The sequence below is a fragment of the Ambystoma mexicanum genome, chromosome 5q (genome assembly GCF_040938575.1).
Source record: "Ambystoma mexicanum isolate Mex_15411 chromosome 5q, UKY_AmexF1_1, whole genome shotgun sequence".
Taxonomy (NCBI): Eukaryota; Metazoa; Chordata; class Amphibia; order Caudata; family Ambystomatidae; genus Ambystoma; species Ambystoma mexicanum.
In genome coordinates, this window is record NC_090933.1 from 417,472,336 (window position 1) to 417,490,042 (window position 17,707).

General features: G+C 47.8%; 1 protein-coding gene across 1 annotated transcript in view; it reads right to left on the reverse strand.

Moving 5' to 3' along the window:
- The window catches only part of NPC1 (NPC intracellular cholesterol transporter 1), an 847,233-nt gene extending 834,109 nt beyond the window's left edge, over positions 1–13,124 (reverse strand). The window contains exon 1 of the mRNA XM_069620902.1: positions 12,829–13,124. Within this exon, the coding sequence (XP_069477003.1) occupies positions 12,829–12,912 (84 nt within the window). The 5' untranslated portion in view covers positions 12,913–13,124. The remainder of the gene's footprint in view (positions 1–12,828) is intronic.
- Between the last annotated feature and the right edge of the window lie 4,583 nt (positions 13,125–17,707).

Below are 17,707 nucleotides of genomic sequence, written 5' to 3' on the forward strand. Positions count from 1 at the left end.
TCCTCGCCGTGCAAATGATCCATTGCGTTTTAGTGGACCAGCCGTTCTCCTTGTGGACTGCCTTGGCCTCTCTTAGTTCGTCCTCTAGAGCCATCCGGGCCTGACGCCTGTCTCTGTGGTAGGCCGCTCCTTTGGCAATTAGGGAGCCCCTGATTACTGCCTTCATGGCGTCCCAATTGTTCGCTAACGAAGTGTCCGAGGCTGCATTTTCGTCAAAGAAATTTCTTATCCCTGTTGCGATCTTGTCTCTGGTAGCCACGTCGTTAAGGATCGGGTCGTATAACGCCCATTTACGTGGGTTATTGAGGTTGGGGTTCTGAACCCGGGGTTCCAGGAACACTGGGGCGTGGTCGGATATGGCTCTTGTGCCGATGGAGACTTCTTTGATGGAAGGGAAGGTTTGCGGGGAGATCAGGAACAGGTCGATCCTTGAAAAGGTGCAGTGGACGAATGAGTAGAAGGAGTAGTCTCTTTCGTCGGGGTGGAACACCCGCCATGAGTCTATTATCTCCAGGGACCTGAAGAGCCGGAGGAGGCCGAGTGCCTGGGTGAAATCGCTTGGAGTCGGGGGGGGTGTGACCTGTCCTTGGTGGGGTCGGGAACCCCGTTGAAGTCCCCTCCGACTATCGTTTGGCCCTCCACAAAACCAGCGAGATATGTGCCCAAGGAGTCATAGAAGTGCGATTGTCCAGTGTTAGGGGCATACACCGAGATCAGGGTGTATAGGTCTCCCGTTAGGAGGCATTTGACCGCTGTATATCGGCCTTCCGGGCACATTTTCCTTTCCAGAACTTGCGGGTTCAAGTCTTTCCTAAAGAGGATCGCCGTACCTCCCTTTTTGCTTGTGCCAGAGGCAAAGAAATGGAGCGGGAATAGCCGGGAACGAAACAGAGTCACGTCCACCGGCAGCAAGTGAGTCTCTTGGAGCATGGCTATCGCGGCGTCTTCGTCCTGGAGTTTTAATAGGATTACCTTTCGATTGTTAGGGGAGTTCAGTCCATTAACATTTAGGGAGGGGATCCGAAGAGTTTGGTGGTCCGCTGGAGTCTCACTCTCCATCGCTTGGGTTAGGGGGGGGTCGTGAGCTGGTGATTCAACTGCCATGTCTGTCGAGAGATCCCATAATATCAGCCTGCAATTGAGGTTTTAACGCGGAGCCCCAACGGGGGGGCCGCAACTTTAACTATTGGGTAGACCGACATTGTAAGTACGGGCGTATCCTTGGCCAACAGGGCCAACTGTCCCATCGCGTATTGTGTACTGTGGGTTTCAAAGGAACAAAAGTTGGAAAGTATCCTTCGAGTGGGTATGAACCATGGGTATGGCCCGCCCCACCGCCTTCAAGGCTCATCAGTTCAAGAGAAAGGTGGCGGATCTTAATTTAGGTAAGGTCAAATGTGTCCAGGCTAAGCTGCTGTTGGAACCTGGGATCGCGGGAGCTCCCTTGTTCATCTCTTTCTGTTGCTCTGCTGAGTTGACGACCATGACAAACGTTTGGGTTTTGGGGAGGGAGGTGGCCCAGAGTCCTCAGTCCTCTCCGGGTTTGGCGTGGAAGGATCTCGGGGCGGGGTTGGATGGATGATTCTCTCTGCGTCTTCCAAGTGACTAATCCGGCATAGGGTGCCTTTATATGTAAACTGCAGAGCCGTCGGAAATAACCATCTGTAACGGACCTGCTGCGCCTGGAGGAACACTGCCAGAGGTCAGAGTGCTCTTCTTTTCTGGAGAGTGAGTGGTGAGAGGTCCTGGTATATTTGAAGTGGAGTGCTCTGGAAAGTGATCTCCTCTCCTTGGCGGCTGATCGCCGATATCGCCTCTTTGGTTGTGAAGAAGTGGACCCTGGTGATAACATCTGGGGGGGGGGTCCGAATCTACCCCTCGGCGCGGGCGAAGTCTGTGGGTCCGATCTAGCAGGAGCTGAGATTTATCTAGATCCGGGAGTAGGGCCTCGAAGAAGCGTCCCACGTAGTCCGTTAGCTTGTTGTTGGGGACAGAGGTTGGGACGCCCCGAATGCGGAGGTTGATGCGACGTGCCCTATTTTCAAGGTCTTTGTGTTTGAACTCCAGGATCTTGCATTTGTGATGCAGGGTATCAATAGATCTTTGCATTTCCCCCAGCGTGGTAGTGTGATCCTGAGAATGGTCCTCGATTTCTCCGAGCCTCTATTCGACCTCCGTAACCCTTTGGTCCGTCTGTTCAACTTTGGTGGTAAGTTCTGAGAGGCATGAGCGGAACTCTGACTTAATGTCCATCATGAAGGATATCAGGTCTCCTTTGGTAGCGAGGGCTCCCCCGTCTTGTGGCTTCTGTGGGGTCAGTTTAGGAGGATCTTGTTTCTTGGTTTTATCCGGTGCAGTAAACATGGTGGAGATATCTGTGCCCTTGCTAACCTTTGTTTGCCTAGACATGATGATCGCGTTGGGCGGTCTTGGCTGAAAGAGTTGCAGCGGGGCCCAGGGCAGTGGGAGGCGGCACTCGGGGTGTGTATCGCTCTTAGCCCCCTCTCCGGTCCAGTCTCGCAGGATCCAGAGAGATGTTGGGGCAGCAAGTCGTGTGCTTTCACCACTGGTTACCCGGGAGAGTCCGAGCGTACAAGTGTGGGAGAGAGAGGCGGGAGTAGCCGCTTTCCCACAACAGTTTCGGTCGTTGGGTGGGTGAATGGGCCGGGGCGCCCCAGGAAGTGTTGGTATGGGGGGGATCTCAGTGAGTCAGGACCGGTGCAGGACGACCAACTGTTGCGTGAGGGGAGGGGGTATGTCGCTGCGGTGAGGCCCACGGGGTCAGGGCCTCTCCGGATGGTAGAGATTATCTCGCAGCCTCCGAACCCTCCCTCACGTCCCTACCGGAGGTCGCTCGCTGGGGGAGGTCTCAGATCCCTCTGTGCGCCTCCCATGTGTGGTTCCGTAATGGCATCGGCTGGTGCTGGGAGGAGGGCCGGACTCGATCTTCGGAGCGGAGGAGGGGGAAAGAGCCCCTCCGCTCCCCTGGAGTGTGCGTCAGGCCCAAAGGCAAGGAGGAAGGGGAGGGCTCCACCGCCCCGCCCGCAGCCGGGCTCGCGAGCGAGGCGCGTCCCACGCACCAGCCACCGAGGAAGCTCTCGTGTGTATTCCGGGCAGTCCTGGTATGAGTCGGACGGCTCTGTGTTAGCGGGTCCGTCCGCTCCTCTCCTCCGACTCCTCAGCACTCCAAAGCCCCATCACCACCAGGTGCGGAGTGTGCTGCTGGGTTCCGGCCTGGCCACCATCTTGTTTTCTTCGGCTGGTGACAGGGGAGAGGTTCGGCAGCTAAATTCTGGTAGAACGCCCCCGCGCTCGAAGGTTATGTTGGGGCAGGTTGTGCCTTGTCAGTTCCGGTCGCCTTAGATGGCATTGGCGACACGGTAGCCCGATTAGAACCGCTTGAACTTGACGGCGGCGGCGGGCATCCCACGGGCGGCCTCAGAGGAGTGACCACATCGATGGCGCTCCAAGCCACGGCCCCCAGCATTTTGTTTTTTAACAAATGTTTGTAAAAAGAAAAACAGGGCACAGCAATAGTGGAAAATGTGCACCCAGTGTCGAGAATCTATGGATGAGAAACGTCAACAAAGAATATGGTGCCTAACTTCCACTCCATCAATTAACCAAACAGGGTGGCTCAATAAATGACATGACGTCTTTCCAAACCCTATTAAGACAAATGGGTATAAGCTAAACGTTTCCAATAATCACTCCTCAATTTAAAAACGTACATAGATCCTTCAATTGTTTACAAAACTATAGCTTATCTTGCATGCTAACAGCTCTATTCAAAGACTTTAAAACTCTTATGGGAAGCTCCACCACACTTCAAGAAACTAATGACAGCGGCTTTGAAGGAACTTGCACAAGATGCAAGCAAACTGTTTCTACAATGGATTTATAAGAATTCAACAACACTTGAAGAAAATAAATAAATAAATAAATAAATAAACGCAATGTAAGAAACCAAGACAGACACAAATTTATGGTGACACTAAGACTCTTTAAACAGGCCCAAAGTTTGCTCCAGGGCAACAGAACAAATAAAGGAACAACATGGTTAACACATGGTTAACAGATTGAATGAAACTGTGATAATAACTCTGAAATATAAGAGGGCCTAGACTCTGAACAATCACCTCTGATTATTATAGACTCAAAACTTAGCGAACCTCCAACTGGTGAAGCAACAGTGATTTAAAGTATCTAACTCCATTCCAACTGTGAAGTAACAGTGATTGCAAGCATCTGACCCCAGAACTGGTAATTCAGTCAACCTTGAACTGTGAAGCAACAGTGACTATATCTATTTCATTAACTGATAACTGAATCCATTTGTGAACTAATAGGAAATACTGAATTCACAAACCAACTGAATCCATCCGTGAATTATCAGGACTTACTGAATCTGCAAACCAACAAGTGCAATCAAATCCTTTTTTCTAAACATAGAACTATTGCTAATTTTTGCTTCATCCATAACAGGATTTTTGGATTAAATGCATTTTACTTTAAGTTTTGGTCTTTGTTGTATAACCATTGGGAATGCATTAATTAAACTATACCAATTTGGGTAAAAGTACCTACTGTGATATAACAGCCTACAGAAATGTATTTCTAGATCGTATAACTTTTCCAGCCTGGGCTAAGTATCGAAGGACATACCTCTACAAAACACATTAGAATCACAATTTAGTTATTACTGGAGCGCGAAACACTTAGAGGTCTAAATAGATAGTTATTTACCAAAGTTTGCACTAGCCATTGGCTAATGATAATTGACTCTTGACTAGTATAAAATGCAGTGCTTAGTGTCTGCAGCGAACTAAGGGGGCAAGTGACTTTCTATGACTGGCTAACACCTTGAAATTTTAACCCCTGCTTTAAAACCTACAATTCATTCAGCTCATCATCTACATCAGAGCTGGAAGAGATTACTTTTGCACCCACAAAGGGAAAAACTGGTTGGACAGCAACCGTCACTAACAAAATGACATCCTACTTGAGAAGGAAACTATGTTCTAGTTTTATAAGAACTACAATGAGAGCTTCAGAAGATGGCTACCTCCATTACTGTAAAGGTTTCATCAAATGGGCACTTGCAAAATCCATACATAAGCCAAAAATAAAAACAGCATTCACTAGTGGAAATGTACTAAGCAAGTATCAATCAACATATCTGTTGCCATGGAACACAGACCAAGTATTTCATTTAGTTCATATGTGGAAAAATGTACATAAAGCAGTACAAGACAATTAAAAATACCCATTATGAAACACTTGAGCAATTACGAACAAAGACTCAATGAACACTTTATCAGGACACAGGCATGTGCACCCACAGAACGAAAAGAACCTGGAACATCTGCATTGTTTGGGAATAGGAGCACATGACTAGAAACCCCAGGGGTTGCAGCAGAACATTATGTCACTAAAAGGAAGCTTGATCTACACATCTAAAAAAATAAAAAATAAAATAAATAAAACTAAAAAGAAACTGAACCATTTGTTTTTCTTAAATAAAGCATACTGTCAACTAAGATGCATTGGGATAATGGGATCTGCTCACCTCCCTCTAAATCTTGCGATTAATATCACCATTTTATCAATCCGTTGAGGGGGAATGCTTTAAATCTACACATTGATGTTTTAATAACACCAAAGGCATTTTTTCTTTGAATCTAAACGTAGATATCACAATATCAGATCCACGCTTGAAATCGACTGTACTGCACAATTCACGTGATTTGGATAATAACTTGTCTTATCTCCACTTATATAATATACTTTTGTAGGAGCCAACAAGCACATAGGGCGCTTTTCACTAGACCTGGACTTTACTCCATCCATCACCAGAAAAATGAGTTTTAGTGATTGCATTCATTGACCACGCATAAATATATATCGCTCAACCGAGTTTAGATTACGTGTTGGAAAATAAAAGGCCGATAATGTTGTTTCACGTCATTTTTATGAAAACTAATCACCACCATTTGTATTTTCACAATTCCACCTCATTTTACACCAGCAAGGCGCGCTTCCCTCCAACGTTTCCTGCTTAACCTCATTGAATACTTGCGCGCTCTACTTGAGCAGGAAACTGCTGACAGTCTAGCTCTCTAGCGCGTTTTATAAACTCAAGTGCTCTCGCAGTTGCTCCGTGGATTATTTGCAGTCAGCTGAAGAAAAGGTCACACGGGTCGGTTGCCCACCTAACACGCAGCTAATTGAATCTCCACTTCGGAAAATTACCTTTATCCTCGCGCGTACAGGTGCTTACAAAAATCACTTGTTTCTCCAGTTCATGGACAACCCGAATGAAAGACATTTGACCTTTAAATCATGTTTACGAGCACCATTAATACCTAATTAGTAGATGAAACAGCAAAACCCCACAATGACAGCTTTGAACTGAGCAATTTATACTGCCAGCTAACTTTGGTTAGAAACACAGGTGGTGTTTCTATTGGATTGTAGCCAGGAGCACAACGAAACCTACATTTTAGAGAGGGCTAAACGGTGATGGGAGGGGCCACTTGGAGGCTCTTCGCCCTTTGCTCAAACCCAAGGGTTGTCTTGCATGGGGCCCCAAGTATCAAAATTGTAGCAGCCCAGCATTACACATTCATTTACTTTAACATTCCATTTACCATACACTCACTCATTGACACGCGCACCCAGCCCCCCATACATCATACACTCACTCATTCACACATACATTACGAGATAAAACCGAACACCCTTTAACACTGCTACTTTCAGAAAAGGTTTCCCTCACATCTCTGCCTAACAAAAAAATACAAGTGTGCATATCAGCCCCTTCCCCCTCAGGTATGAAAGAACATATAACGATGTTATATGTTCGCTCGCATCTGTGGGGAGGGGGCTGCTGTGTGCATTTGATGTTTGCCAGAGAGGTGAGGGAAGCCTTCTTGAAACTAGCAGCTTTAAAGTGTTGCTGTGTTTGTGCAAAGACATTTATCCGCATGACACAGTAACACTTTAAAGCCGCCTGTTTCAGAAAAGGCTTCTTTCACCTCTCCGACTAACAAAAAAACGATTTCGCGCAACACCATGTTACTAATCGGGCTTCAGCCCCTCCCCTCAGCTCACATTTGGGTGGGTGGGGGAGGGCGGTCTGAAGCCCGATTAGCTCAATGACGTTGCACGCCTGATTGTAGCCCACTGTACTTAAATTAACTTTGTGGTGGACCTAAGGAATAGTAGGGCATTGGCAAAGCCAACAGTTAGGGCTTTTGGGTAGGCATTGTACTTGTCATTTGTATAGCGCCATTTTACCATTATTATAGTTGCATGGGATATTTATTTATTTTGACACTTATATAGCGCACCTAACTCGGAGGCATTTGGGCGCTTGTTCTTAAGAGGATGGTTACAGTAGTTGCTTATGAAGACGGTGGTTACAAATGTAGTTACAATAGTAACAAAGTACAAGTGCTTAATGGTCAAGTTGCATAGTATAGAAAAGGCAAGTGTGCATCGCAGGCTGCAAAGTCATATAGGATAGGTACATAGTATAGACATGGCTAGTGTGTGGGCAGCGCTAGACTGGAAGTTTAGGTCAGGTGAGTAGCGTTACAGACAGGTTGACTGGTAGAACACACCTCATGTTAGCGGGGCTGCAGCAAACGATCAGGCAGCGCAGGCAACGGGTAGAATCAGGTGGGTTACAAGGTATAAATCAGGCATGTGGGCAACACAGGGCTACATGGTAAAATCAGGTAAATTACATTACAGGCAGGCCAACTGGCAGACGCACACCTCATGTTACAGGGGCTGCAGCAGACAATCCGGTAATGCAGGCAACAGGTAGAATCAGGTGGGTTGCAAGGTATAATCAAGCATGTGTGCAGCACAGGGCTACATGGTAAAATCAGGTAAATTACATTACAGGCAGGCCAGCTGGCAGAATCACTCCTCATATTACAGGGGCTGCAGCAGTCAAACAGGCATCATATGGCGAATGAATAGAGCAGTATATGAAGGTTCGGCATGCATGGGAGGAGTACTACTGGGTTCTGCAGTTAGGCAGGGTGCACTGTGCACCGCAGGTCTCATGAAAGCAAATTTAAAAGAGCCTTCCAAATCAAGATCCAACTGGACAAAGAGAAACGGCACAGGTCGGGAGTGCACCAGGTTGTAAGTTGCAATTAAGCAGTGATTGAAAGTCATTTCTGGGCATCCCAATCACATTGCACACGACCACTAGGAATGGGGCATAAGAAGGACAGGCAGCAGCAATTACAATCGCGTTTGGATGAAACGTAGGCAAGATATTAGAGTGTATATGGGTCATCAAAATGGCACGGTAAGCAAGGCAAGGCTGGTGGTCGTTAGTGCATCAGGCTGCTACTGTGAAAGTTTGAGTAAGTACAAATCGGGTTGCGATTGTGGAGGGGCCGGCGGATATAAATCTGCCTTAAAATTGTGTGTACAAAGGTCGGTGATGACACAGGCGGCGTGGTGTCCTAGGCAGTCAGGGCGTTTTTGTACTAGAAGGCAGAAGAAACGCAAAGTGAGGTGCAATGGGCGGAAACGGTGTTCGGGTCAGGATGTGCACAGAAAAGTAAATATATAGGATGTGTGGTAGAAGACGAGCTGGACTGTTGAAAGAGCGTCAGCCAATGTTTAGGGAGTGCTGTAGGGATTCATACACCTCTTACCTGACAGGGAGGACCTGATGTGGGATTGGAGGTCTCCCGACCCAGAAACAGGTTGCGCAGATGCAACAAGGGTGGTCATCCATGGTCATCCATGGACCGACAGGGAAAAACAGGGGCCTTAAACCTGTGCGTTTCACCTGGGCCCTGCTTCGCCTCACGGCTCAACCGGGTCCTGGTATTTGCTGTGGGGCATCCAATCAAGATGTTCCTTGGTGATGAGTGCCTCTCCAGGCATTTCTGGAAGGCACTGGTATAATGATTGTACCTGGCCAGAAGATCGCTCCATTTTCCAGCTTTTGCGATTACATGGAAATATGATGCAAGTACGTGGCAAATGCTAATCTAATACCTCAACCCAAAACAGTTGGCTTTAGAATTGCTTCTTTTTAACAGGATTCCAGTGCAAGGAAAATATATAAATATAGTGTCTCAGGCCACACTTGGTTGAGATATTATTCTTACAATTGTAGGCATTTACAGCTGCAATTAAGCCATTAACTCTCAGCAAACTGCTTAGAAAAACAATGACAGGCTAAAGTTTAATATTACTTCTTGATAGAGCAAGCTCAAAGAGGTCCCAGGAGGGTGTAGTTAGGGCGGTGAGGGGCATGGAGAGGGTGGGACTGGCTGTGGGCCATCAATGGGTGGGTAAATCCCAAACACCCACAAGCTGTGTATCCATCCGCTCATGTCATCGCCCTCCTACTTGTACTCTTGGTGCATAAGCGCCACATAATTAGTCCAAACTAAAAAGGATTGTCGATCACGTAGAAGCAGGATTTGGAACTCACTCTGTACTTGCTACCCATTCCTCCGACTTAGCTCCTACTAACTGAGGGATGCCTGATACCCAGGAGGTAGAGCTCCTCGGTAAGATACCGTTTTTCAGAACTCTGATTCACTGTTGTACCTTGACAGTGTCAAACATATTGCTTTTGTTTGGCTTGCAGATTTCCATAGATGCTCTTGTTTTAGGTAGTGTCTTTTTTTTTTTAAGAAATCCAAGATTTTCGAGTGGTCCTCAGAGGTCTCAAAAGAATCAGGATGTTAGTTACAGGTAGACAGATTTTCAACAGCCATACTTTTCTGTATGGCTGGCCCGAGAGTTCGCGTTTTACAATACTAAAACTGACAACTGCGAGACTTGGCATAACAGAGCAAGAAACCACGCACGTGGCAATAGTGTGCGGTATTAGAACCTTTAACATAACATAAGGCTCATTGGGCTCTCAATGTAACCAATTACAGTTTCATTCACGGTTTTCATAAATAGTCCCACATACGTCACTGGTGTCCCTCACTGGTGGCCAATCATTTTGTTAAAACTACACCTCTTAAGCGTCTTGGTGCAAAGCCTTGAGAAACATTCCGTTTTTAACACTTTGGACTTTGACATCAATCTGAATGTCGATGTTGCACTTGACGCGATAATTTCGCCAATTTAGAATTTCATTTTACGTATACCAACTTTTGTTGACAGTAATCAATGTTTGTAAAGTCTGGGAATTCTCGCATGGTCGTATGTCCAGGATAAACGCACGCAGCCCGTTTATATTATGTACACCTGCCGAGCTACAAAAGGTCAAGAAATGCAGCAGCATTTTACCACGAGCTGAAGATGTTGTGGTTGGTGGGGGTGAACATTTCAATGTTGTTTCGGGGTCCCCTTTTCTACAGCTGAGAAAAACAGTCTGAGGCACCCGTCGGGTACATAAGTTATAATGAGGATGTAAAGGAATGGAGGGAGGAAGTTAATTGATGCAGATTATCGCAAGACAGGGAGTTAAACCCTACATTTCCACTTAAAACCTATTATATCCCTCTTTGTCAGCAAGGTGCTGTAGTGCAAACCAAAGTAATAAAGGCACCAAGGTGAAACGCACTCTGCGAAGCAGTGGCATACAGAGTGGGGAGGGGCACTTTGCCCCTCCAGCGGCTCTTTTCAGAGCCAGACCCTGACATTGGCAGGACAATAAGGGTGTGGACCAGGAGTTCCTGCTCAGCACCTTCATTGTCCAGGCAACAGGACACCTCCTGGCCCACAGCCTCATTGTTCCAGCTCTGGCTCACAGAGCAGCTCTCCCAGGGGCCTGGCACATTGTTGTGTGTCAACAGAGCATTACACAGAGCCATTAGGCACTGATGGGAGGGAGGGGATACTATTAGCCAGGACTTTTGTTTCTTTGAGAAATGTGAATGGGGGTGATCAGAAGTGAGAAGGGTGCATAATGCAGCATGCTTTATGAAATAACGACTATTGCTTTAAAACCCAAGGGGATTTGTTAGGCCCACATTAATCTGCATGATGCTATTGTAATTTTGCATGCAAAATGGGGACAATAAACCTAAAGCCATACTGTTTTTGCTCATCATATTTCTCTGATGTATATAGTGTAATTTATTATGTAATATGATTTGCTTCAAAGAAATCACTATAAATTATTAAAGCACATGAAATGCAAAGCAAAACATTAATATCTATAGCAACTAGACCTGTGAAGATGTGTTCAGTTATTTAAATTGCTCACATGCCGATTTCACCAGTTAACCAAAGTGTGTGATCTTTGGCAAATCATTTAATCCCACTGTGTCTTATCTGCAGCTCTGTAAGTGATTCACTTCATAGCTTATGTTAATATATCATACTATTATTTAAAAAAAAATCCTAATGACTATAGAGTTGCTCCATATTTAACACTGCAATTTAGGTATTTTGCACCACAAAGTTATTGATGATGCTCCTTGCAATGTCCTTGTATGTGAAGTCACCTCTGTTGGTGCAATCCATTTGCAAATTAGGAGATTTGCATGTATTTTGCCCCACAAAGCCTGGACAGGCTCTAATAGATGAATGTCCTGCTTCTGTAAAAGTCATAAAGTTTTAATTTTGTTGTTATGTGTTGAAATGTCTTCTGCCACTAATGTTACCATAAAAGTTGATGGGCGGGGAGGGGGGGTGCGAATGATACCGTATGCAATCGCGCGCATTGCAGGGCACTTCTGATACACTGCCACTTACAAAGTGTCCTGCAAAACCATTTTGTGAAGTTGGCCACCCTAACAAGGAGGGTGCTGCCATTCGAGCAGGCACGACCAACAAGCAGGTGTCCATAGCCCACCCTGCTCTGGGCCAGTGCAGGGGTGCAACCTAGAGCAGTGCAGGGCACGGACACCAGACAGTGCTGTGTGCACTGCCTTCAGCTCCAGTCCTGCACAGTCACTAGTCTGACTTCGGAAAGCAGTCCGGTCATTTCTTTCTGCTTTCCTTAAAGAATTACCTGGCTTCTTTCCGAAAGACAAGTAAATGTGCTCAGGGACTTAAGAAAGTAACGTTCTAGTTGCAGCGCGCATGACACCCTGCATCATATGGAGAGGGGGAGGGGGTCCAAGAGCGACTGTATGTCAGTTTAGCATTAATTTACCAAGTTACATTTGGAGGGACAAGTAGCAGGACTTTTTTCGCCCCCTCCCCGTCTTCCCCCCGCCCACACACTCTTGCAACGCTGGACACTCCCCTGAGGGAGGCAGTCTGTAACGTGCATACATGCTGCAAAGCGCACAATTAATGTCCTGACTTAAAGAAGTATTTTGCTTTATGATACGACTGCGAACATGAACGCAGAAGGTCAGGGGCAACCCTGAGACTCTATCCCTATTTCAAATGAAAAAAAAATAATCTCTGACACCGTCCCCGAGAGCAAATACACTTCTCAACCTGTGAACTTTCGAAGAACCGTTGAGCCACTATGTTTTTGGAATATAGGATCCGAGTCATTTCAAGAAAGCCACACAGCTTTGCTGACAAGGTGATTCTTTTGAAATCGATGCACTGAAGAGCCACTGCAAGGATTCAGAGAGTGATACGCTTCAAACCGTGCATAAAGTGAGATCCATGCATGAAAGCAGAATACACATTAATCACGAAACATATTTTTCTTAGCACTTAAAAATTCTATTGAGTGATAAAAATAATGGTTTACGCAAAATCTTCTAATATCTGATAAGATTTTTAAAAATTGATATATTAATTCTCTACTCGTTTTCAACTCATGTTTTAAAACGTACTACCCGCCTGTGTAAACTTATGCGCACGATTCTAACTTAACTGCAGAATTGTTTTAAAATGATATAGAGCGGTACTGACCTGCACAGGCTGGGAAACCAGGAATACCAGGAAGAGGGCTGCAGGGAAGGTATGTTCACGGCTGCAGCACTGGGGTATCCACATGGCTAGGGTAGTGTGTGTGCTCAGTCGCTGCTGTGTGAAAATTACACGGTCGCAGGGTGTGCTGTTTGTAGCATGGAGGACGCGGCAGAGGAGCCGAATCAGCGCCCCAAAGCCTTGGGGAGGATTCCAAGAAAGAATGACTAGAAAGAAACGCTTCCCTCCCTGTGTCACCGGCTCCCTACGACTCTTCTTACTGCCTCCTCCCTTTCCTGCCTGCGCAACTCCTCCTGCTCACGCCACCAGCAGCCAGTGAACTCTCCCTTGCCAACCATCAGTTATGAAAACAATATAAACACACATACATTTAGTTGGGCGCCTGTCAAAGAAGCATAGGGCTGGCAAAGTCAGTCCACTGCAAACCTGCCGCCATCTTTGAATGGATGATTTTAGTTACTTTTGTGCAGACAATCGAACCAGTAACTCGTTCACAAAAAAGGCATAGGATCGGTTACTGAACCAGTTATTTAAATAGATTGCTAAAAACTGTAATCTGACAGAAATTGTATTTGTTCTGCTTAGATCACAATACAATGTAGATTTCGTTTATCACCTATTAATTGTAAGACACGTTACAAGATGTCCACAAGCAACGTCACATCACCGCATTTTAGAAGTGTGTGCATCACCGATTAAGAGGAAAGGTAGAGGCCATCTTCGTATGGGGAGAATCATGTTGTTTACAATTGGACATGTGTATTGTTACGGCCGGTGTTATGTAATATTTGGTTTCCGATACCGATCCGGTGGTGTACCAAATATTACATAACAGGTACCAACAGTGATGGAAGTGGGTACACAAAATACGCTTGGAAATTGAAAAAATACTCTGGAATAATCCCTCTTTAGGGAAATTGACCTGATAGATGGGCTCACTGTAGCATAGCTCTCAACCATTTGTGTCCAAAGGCGGGTGAAAACACCCGATTTTATTTTTGGCGGGTGAGAGGCCCATTGACATGAATGGGCGTGTAGGAGGCTTGGCCGGTGAGTCAGCTGTTTACAAGGCGGGTGACACCCGCCATTGAGAGCTATGCTGTAGAGGGTGTGGCAGGCACGCCACAGGCTTGTAAAAAGTGTAAAATCCGAATAATATTTCATTTTACAGGATTGACTTGAAACGCAGATAAATCACACAATAAACCAGACTGACAATATATGTAAATATTATACATCGTCATAGCAACATTTTGAGTAAAAATTGTATGATTGAGTGTGGGGACATCACGTGATCGCGGGAGCGTGTTCTCGCGAGATCTCGCGAGACGGGATCTCGCGAGCCCACGCTCCGCGGGAAAACGTTCCCGCTTCAGTGTTGGCGCCAGCTGGCCAGCAGAAGCGGTCACAGAGGAGCGCTGCTCCTGACTACAGGATATGAAGAAGTGAGTTAGAGAACTCACACCACAGCTCCTAGGGCGTAACACCACAGCCACTGGAGGCTTCATGGGGGCCCTAGGAGACTACAGCGTGCCATCGGTGTGCACAACCCTTCCACAGTGAAGCAACTGGGGAAGCACAGGACTTGGTCGCAGAGAACAGTGAGTAAGCGCCCCGCGCCACCAGGCCACGCATAGCCTCCTCACTTGCTGTTAGTCAATAAAGACCGTTAGAGATACTACAGCGTCCTGTCATCTGTTTATACAACATTGAGGCTTTATTTTCCCCAACCTGAATGGAAGATTACAACTTTGGCGCTGGCCCTTTAAGGGCGCGGATGCGACGGGATGACGTTCACTCCGTCCCGTGCGCTGAATAAATAAACGGGGCGTTCCCGGCGGCCGCAGAGCCACCGGGGAGCCCACACAAAGCACATCCATTCTCCGTGTCATGGTGTATGCGAGTGGGGGGTTCACGGGGGGCAATCTGGGTAACTGCTTACAGTGGCAACGAGCGATCTGACCATACCCCGGGACAGGCAGTGATTTTGCTGAATGCGCGGATGATCGTACGTGAGTGCATTTTGCAAAAACATGCCGCGGAGAGGGGAGTGAGACACTCGGTCGGCGGCCATTTTGTTAAACAGGCCCTGGGAGGTCACGGCTTCGTAATGAAGCGCCAGTGAGCCATCCAAGCCTAATTTTTGGACGATCCAGTGGCGGATAGCCACTAGAAGCAGCATATGTCATTTTCATAGTGAGCTATTGACATTTTCACTGTTTTTCACCGAGTACTTGGGTGAAGCACCAAAGAAAGCCTGCTGGATGCACACCTTGGGGCCCACCCTGCTCAATTTTTGGATCCTCCACATCTGCCTGGTCACCTGATCTACCCATCGTGGAACTGCCGTTGCCTGGCTGCATCTGAGGAACATTGGTATCTCTGGGCTGGTTGTGGCTGAATTTCACGACCATTCTCTGCAGAAGAACACTGGTGTGTGTGGTGGTGAGTTGCGGCCCCATTATTTGGACATCCCTGGGGTGCCTGTGCGCTTACCACCATGGGCCAAGCTGCAGCGGCTGCCCCTCAACAACCGGCTGCTACTGCACCACAGCCAGCACCCATCCTGCCGCCATGACCGTTGCTGAAGCCACCTTGAGCGCTACAACTAATGCCTGCGTTTGATGTCTCAGCCACGCCATCAAGTCTGGGACCGAGGTGGAAGATGTGGATAGACAGACTCGAGATGTACTTCAGGGCCACAATGGAGACTAGTGATGACAGTAAATTGGCCACCCTCCTGTACTCTGCAGGCCCTGCGGTACATGAGATATTCTTATCCCTGCAACCTGCGGATGGGTCTTTTGCGGCGGCGAAGGATGCGCTCCACAACCATTTTCTACCGATGGCAAATGCAGATTATGAACGTTTCCTCATGGGGGCGGCGCGTCAAAAGGATGATGAGACCCTTGACGTCTTCTATGGGAAGTTGCGCAGACTGGTGGTGCCGTGTGCGTGGAATGACCCAGACACCATAATTCGTAACCAACTCATACAAGGGTGTGTGTCTGGCAAACTGCGGCGCCAAATCCTGCGAGAGCCTGGCATCACCCTTCCCTGCATCCTAGAACTTGGCAGATGCCATGAGGTGTCCGAACTGCGAGCAACCAGAATGGAGGCCGGAGTGCGCCCCAGAAAGTCGGATGACATCTGCGCGGTCGGCAGAGGCCGTGGGCTTAGACGCCCCGCAAGTGCCCAAGGACTTAGAGTGGCAGCAGGGAATAACTTCTGCATGAAATGCGGATACGATCTTCCGCACCCAGCAGAGTGCCCAGCCGTGGGTGTGAAGTGTGGCCGGTGTGGGGGTGCGGACCACTACGCCAGGATGTGTAGGAACACAGCTCCGAAGGTGGTTCCCAGAGGACCTGTCCGGGCTGGTTTCTTCCGCTCCCAGAGGTCGTTGAATGTCGCCCAGGTGAACCAGGGTGATGATGGTGCCCCTCAGGAGGGTGACGAGGAGGAGGACGAGGAAAACGTGTTTTTTGAGTCCAGCATTGGCATCCTGAGAAACCACTCCAAGAGACAGCCCAGGTGCAACGTGCTGGTCAAGGGGGACTCAATACCAATGTTGATAGACACTGGGGCATCTGTGAATGTGATCGCCAGACAACACTATGACTCGATGCAGACCCCTCCGGCTCTGGCGACGCCGAAGGCACATATCTTCACTTTTGGGGATGACCAGCCAATCCCCCTGGACGGCGTGTTTGTGGCAGGAGTCAAGTACGACAACATATCACTCTGAGCCAGGTTCTACGTCACACCAGTAAGCAACAACACACTGCTATGCTGTGCGGCGGCCAAGGCCCTTGGAATTGTGACATTTGCATACTCGGTATACCTGGACGACATACAGGTATTGCTGGGCAAGCATGCTTCCCTGTTTGAAGGAATTGGACAGATGGTGGGTGAACCTGTAAGGCTACACATAGATGAGTCGATCCAGCCAGAGGCGCTCAAGCATCGGCGGGTGCCATTCCACCTTAAAGAGCTGGTGGACCAGGAGTTGGACAACGTTGTCGGTTTGGGCATCATTGAAAAGGTGGCAGGCCCCACCCCGTGGGTGTCCCCCATTGTAATCGCCCGCAAGCCCAACCAACCAGATGCAGTGAGAATCTGCGTGGACATGTGCCTCCCCAACAAGGCCATAAAGAGGGAGCAGCACCTGACCCCCACCATTGATGACATCATAACGGAACTTTAAGGGGCGAGGTTCTTCTCTAAGCTGGATCTAAGAGCAGGGTATCATCAGGTGGTCCTGCTCCCCGAGTCCCGCTATATAACGACATTCACCACTCATCAGGGGTTGTACAGATATAAAAGGCTGAGCTTTGGGGTCTCATCGGCGGCAGAGGTGTTCCAGAACATCATCAGACGGGCGTTGGCAGACCTGGATGGAGTCCTTAACATCAACGACGACATCCTGGTGTACTCCAAGCCTGAGGCGGAACATCTGGTGTGCCTCGCCAAGACATTTGGACGCCTTCGCTCACTAGGACTCACGCTGCATAGAGACAAATGCGAGTTTCTCAAAACGACCATTGAGTTTTTTGGATTTGTTTTCAAGGTGGACGGCGTGTCCCCTGACCCCCGCAAGGTGAGGGACATAAAGGAGGCCAGACCACCGGAGAACGTAACTGATGTGAGGAGCTTTCTGGGCATGGTCACGTATTGTGGCCGTTTCATCCGGATCTTGGCATCCTGCTCAGAGCCATTGAGGGCACTAACGAAGAAGGACACCGTCTGGCAGTGGGGGCTGCTTGAACAGGCAGCCTTCGATGACATCAAAAGTGCTCTGGCTGCCGAGGACACCATGGCGTTTTTTTGATCCGAGCCTACAGACTGAGATCGTTGTGGATGC